Source organism: Dipodomys ordii, unplaced genomic scaffold (genome assembly GCF_000151885.1).
Source record: "Dipodomys ordii isolate 6190 unplaced genomic scaffold, Dord_2.0 Scaffold7, whole genome shotgun sequence".
In the NCBI taxonomy this organism is placed as follows: Eukaryota; Metazoa; Chordata; class Mammalia; order Rodentia; family Heteromyidae; genus Dipodomys; species Dipodomys ordii.
In genome coordinates, this window is record NW_012267223.1 from 22,732,119 (window position 1) to 22,735,779 (window position 3,661).

The 3,661-nt window shown below is 54.0% G+C and overlaps 1 protein-coding gene across 1 annotated transcript in view; it reads right to left on the minus strand.

Annotated features, from left to right (window-relative positions):
• The window catches only part of P3h4 (prolyl 3-hydroxylase family member 4 (non-enzymatic)), a gene marked incomplete at its 5' end in the record, with an annotated part of 7,521 nt that extends 3,860 nt beyond the window's left edge, over positions 1-3,661 (minus strand). Inside the window, 5 exons of the mRNA XM_013037380.1 lie at positions 646-791; positions 2,294-2,422; positions 2,928-3,099; positions 3,179-3,331; positions 3,488-3,661. Of these exons, the coding sequence (XP_012892834.1) occupies positions 646-791; positions 2,294-2,422; positions 2,928-3,099; positions 3,179-3,331; positions 3,488-3,661 (774 nt within the window). The remainder of the gene's footprint in view (positions 1-645; positions 792-2,293; positions 2,423-2,927; positions 3,100-3,178; positions 3,332-3,487) is intronic.

A 3,661-nucleotide genomic window follows, 5' to 3' on the forward strand; every position in this document is an offset into this window, starting at 1 on the left:
TCTTCAGCTCAAGGCGAGTGCTCTACCACTTGAACTACAGCGCCACTTCCGGTTTTCTGGTGGTTTATTGGAGATAGGAGTCTCACGGTCTTTCCTGCCCAGGCTGGCTTTGAACCGAGATTCTCAGATCTCAGCCTCCTGAGTAGCTAGGATTACAGGCGTGAGCCACCAGCGCCCGGCTCCGTGAGTCTCTTATCTCGAATAAACCACTAGAAAACTGGAAATGGTGCTGTGGCTCAAGTGGTAGAGCACTCATCTTGAGCTAAAGAGTGCAGGGACAGTGTCCAAGCCCAGAATTCAAGCCCCACAACTAACAACAACAACAAAATCCTGGGCTGGGACTGTCTATGGCTTAGTGGTAGAGTGTTTGCCTAGCTAGCATGCATGAAGCTTTGGGTTTGATTCCTCAGTACCACATAAACAGAAAAAGCCAGAAGTAGTGCTGTGGCTCAAGTGGTAGAGTGCTAGCCTTGAGCAAAAGAAGCTCAGGGACAGTGTGCAAGCCCTGAGTTCAAGTCCCAGGACTGGCAAAAAAATTAAAAATAAAAATCCTAAGTTTTAAACTGGATTTTGAGCATTTGAGTAAAAAATCTGAGGACTAATGGGATATATTTTTTAAAAAAATGTTCAGAGGATGGCACCCACCTCCCGGGGCTGAAAGTCCTCCTCTTCCAGGCCCCAGCGAGCCCGGTGGAAGCGGTAATAAACTAGGTTCTGCTGCATGACGTTGTCCTGGGGGTCAAAGAGCATGTAGCTGGCGGCACTTCGGGCAGCCTGACGCACATCATTCACTGAAGGAGAACAGAGTCAGGAGTAGCCTTGGTGCTAAGCCCATCCCAGGCCCACCTACCTCTCAATTCAGCCCAGTGCTCCTATTCCCCAGTTGCCTCCCACAATGCTCCTCGCTCCACCTAATAATAATTCAAACTACACCTAGAATCCTAGCTACTCAGGAGGCTGAGATCTGAGGGTCTTGGTTTGAAACCAAGCCAAGAAGGAAAGCCTGGAAGACTCTTAGCTCCAATTAACTACTAAAAATCCAAACATGAAGCTGTGGCTCAAGTGGTAAAGTACCAGCCTCAAGTGAAAAAGCTAAAGGACAGCAACCCTGACCCCCTAGTCCAAGCCCCAGTAGCATGCGTGCGCGCACACACACGCGTACACACACACACACGCAAACTAGCAGGTACTGGGTGTTTTCATGTACCAGACCCTGGTATGTGTGACTCACTGCCGCCTCATTATCATCTGCAATTTACAGACCAGGGGTTAGATAAATTAACCAGCTTGCACAGCTGAGAATGACAGCACTGGGATGAACAGAGCACTGGGATGACTGGACCAGGGAAAGGAGAAATCCTCAGCCTCTTTGCCATCATCATCAGGAAGGGTCTCCCAGCCCTGCTGCCCTAGCTCTCGCCTGTTGAAGCTTAGCATCTCCACGTTGTTGACAGCCCAGGTTGTCCATCCCTACCCTGGCCACAAGTCCTGGTGCTGCTTTTTATTAGTCATGAGACTAGTGGCCTCTATGGACCTCAGTAAGCCTCAGACTCCTCATCTGAAAAATGGGCCAGTAGTGCCAGCTGCCTAGTGTAGGTGAGAGGATGAAATAAAACAAGGACTTTATAAACTGGCCAGTGGTTAGTTGTTGGCTGCCGAGCCAGTCACCAAGAGGTCCTTGAAGCCAGGTACCAATGGCTCACGCCTGTAATCCTAGCCACTCAAGAGGCTGAGATCTCAGGATCTTGGTTCAAAGCCAGCCCAGATAGGAAAGTCCATGAGACTCCTTCCTATAACTGCCAAAAAGATGGAAGTGGAGCTGTTGTGGTGCAGGTGGTAGAGCACTAGCCTTAAGCAAAAAAGCTCAGAAACAGCACCCAAGCCCTTAGTTTAAGCCACAGGACTAGCATACAAGCTAACACAACACACACACACACACACACAGAGTGGAGGTGTGGCTTAAGAGGTAGAGCCTTGAGTATAAAGGCCAAGCAAGAGTGCCAGACACTAAGTTCAAGCCCTAGGATCAGCCCCCTCCCCCACCAAAAAAGCCTTCGAGTTCTTCTCCGGGCTGCCCCATTCCCTGATCCTCATCCACCTCCAACCAACCCTAGGTTCCTTTCCCAAGTCTGCACTGCCTCTAGCCTTTGTTCTCATCATCCCAGGGTACTCAATCTGAGGGTCAGCTCCTTATGGTTCTAGGAACAACACCCCACCTCCCCATGCTATCCTCTCTTGCATTTCTTCCATCTCTCCCTTGCCCAGCCCAGCCCAGCCCAGCCAGGAGGCTCACACTTGTAGTAGGCAAACTGGAGGTAGTGATACATGGTAGCCACAAACTTGTCCACGAAGTACCCGCCCACATTGGGGGTCAAATTGGCCTCACAGTCCACCTTGCACTGCAGGGACTCTGCAAAGAGATCTGGGAGGAGAGACAGCAATGAGGGCCTGGTAGTGTGCAATCCCAGCCCTTCCCCCTAGGGGGCACAGCCTCCCAAGCCCACTCTGCCGGCCAGAAAGTGCTGGGTGCTTCTCAGGAGATAAAAGCATACTACCCCCATCCTAAGCAAGAAGGTATTCTCTGGGAGAGTGGCAACTGAGGTTTGGGGCAGGACTGGGCCAAGGCAGTGACGCTAAGGATAGCCCATTTCTGTCCTGGTTTGAATGGACCTACAGATTAGGAATCCACTGCCTTCCCATTGGAAAGCCCGTGGATCCAACTTCCCCAGGCTCCTTCTGGGATAAGCTACTGTCTTCCAAACCGATGCCCAGCCCTTGGGACACACCCCATTAGTTCCCTGTACTGGTCATCTCTGGGCTACCTGGAGACTGTTCCTTTTGGAGAGTATGTATGTGTTTGTGTTAAAGCACCTTGGGGAGCTCTGGGACTGAGGAATAATACCCACAGATGTCCAGCTGGGAGATACCTGCTATGGCTGGGTAGAAATCCTTGAAGTCCACCTGCTCGTGAGTCCCTTCGCAGCCAGCCAGACACCGGGCAAAGATGGTCAGGTATTCGGCCAGGGCGCGCTCCATGTCCTCCGTGCTGCCGCGGAAATCGCCGCTGTTGTAGAGTTTCACAGCTCGAAGGAACACAGCCTGAGGGAGAGGGGAACATCAGGAAGGGGGTGCCTGGAAGGAGCTTCAGAACCTTCCTCCTCCTCCTCCTCCTCCCTACCTCGTAGGGCTGGGCTTCTAGATCGGTGAGGGACTCGTCCGCGATGTCCAGCATCCCCCGGTAGTAGTTGAGATATTTGGCGGTCAGCTCGTGCTTTGGGTTTCTCTGGAGGAAGGTGTAGGCCGCGGCCACCGCCTTCTCCAGCCGGTTAGCCTGGGGGTGCGAGGGTCGTGGGGGGGGGGATCGGGTCAGTAGGGCGCACTGATCACACCCTCGGGCATGGGCGCACTCCCACAGCGCCCCGAAACTCGACGCCGCCCCCCTCCAAGTGGTCCACCCCCACGCCGCCCCGCGCGGGTGGGCGCCCACCTTGAACAAGGCATAGTGCAGGTACTGGTAGGGCAGGCGGCTCTGGAAGTCGCGCAGCAGCTGCCGCGGCGGGTAGGGTACCTGGAAGGCGGGCAGCGCCCGCTTGCAGCGCCGCAGGCAGGCGGCCCGCTCCAGGACGTGGCCGAAGAGCCGCAGCTCGTGCGCCCAGCCGTC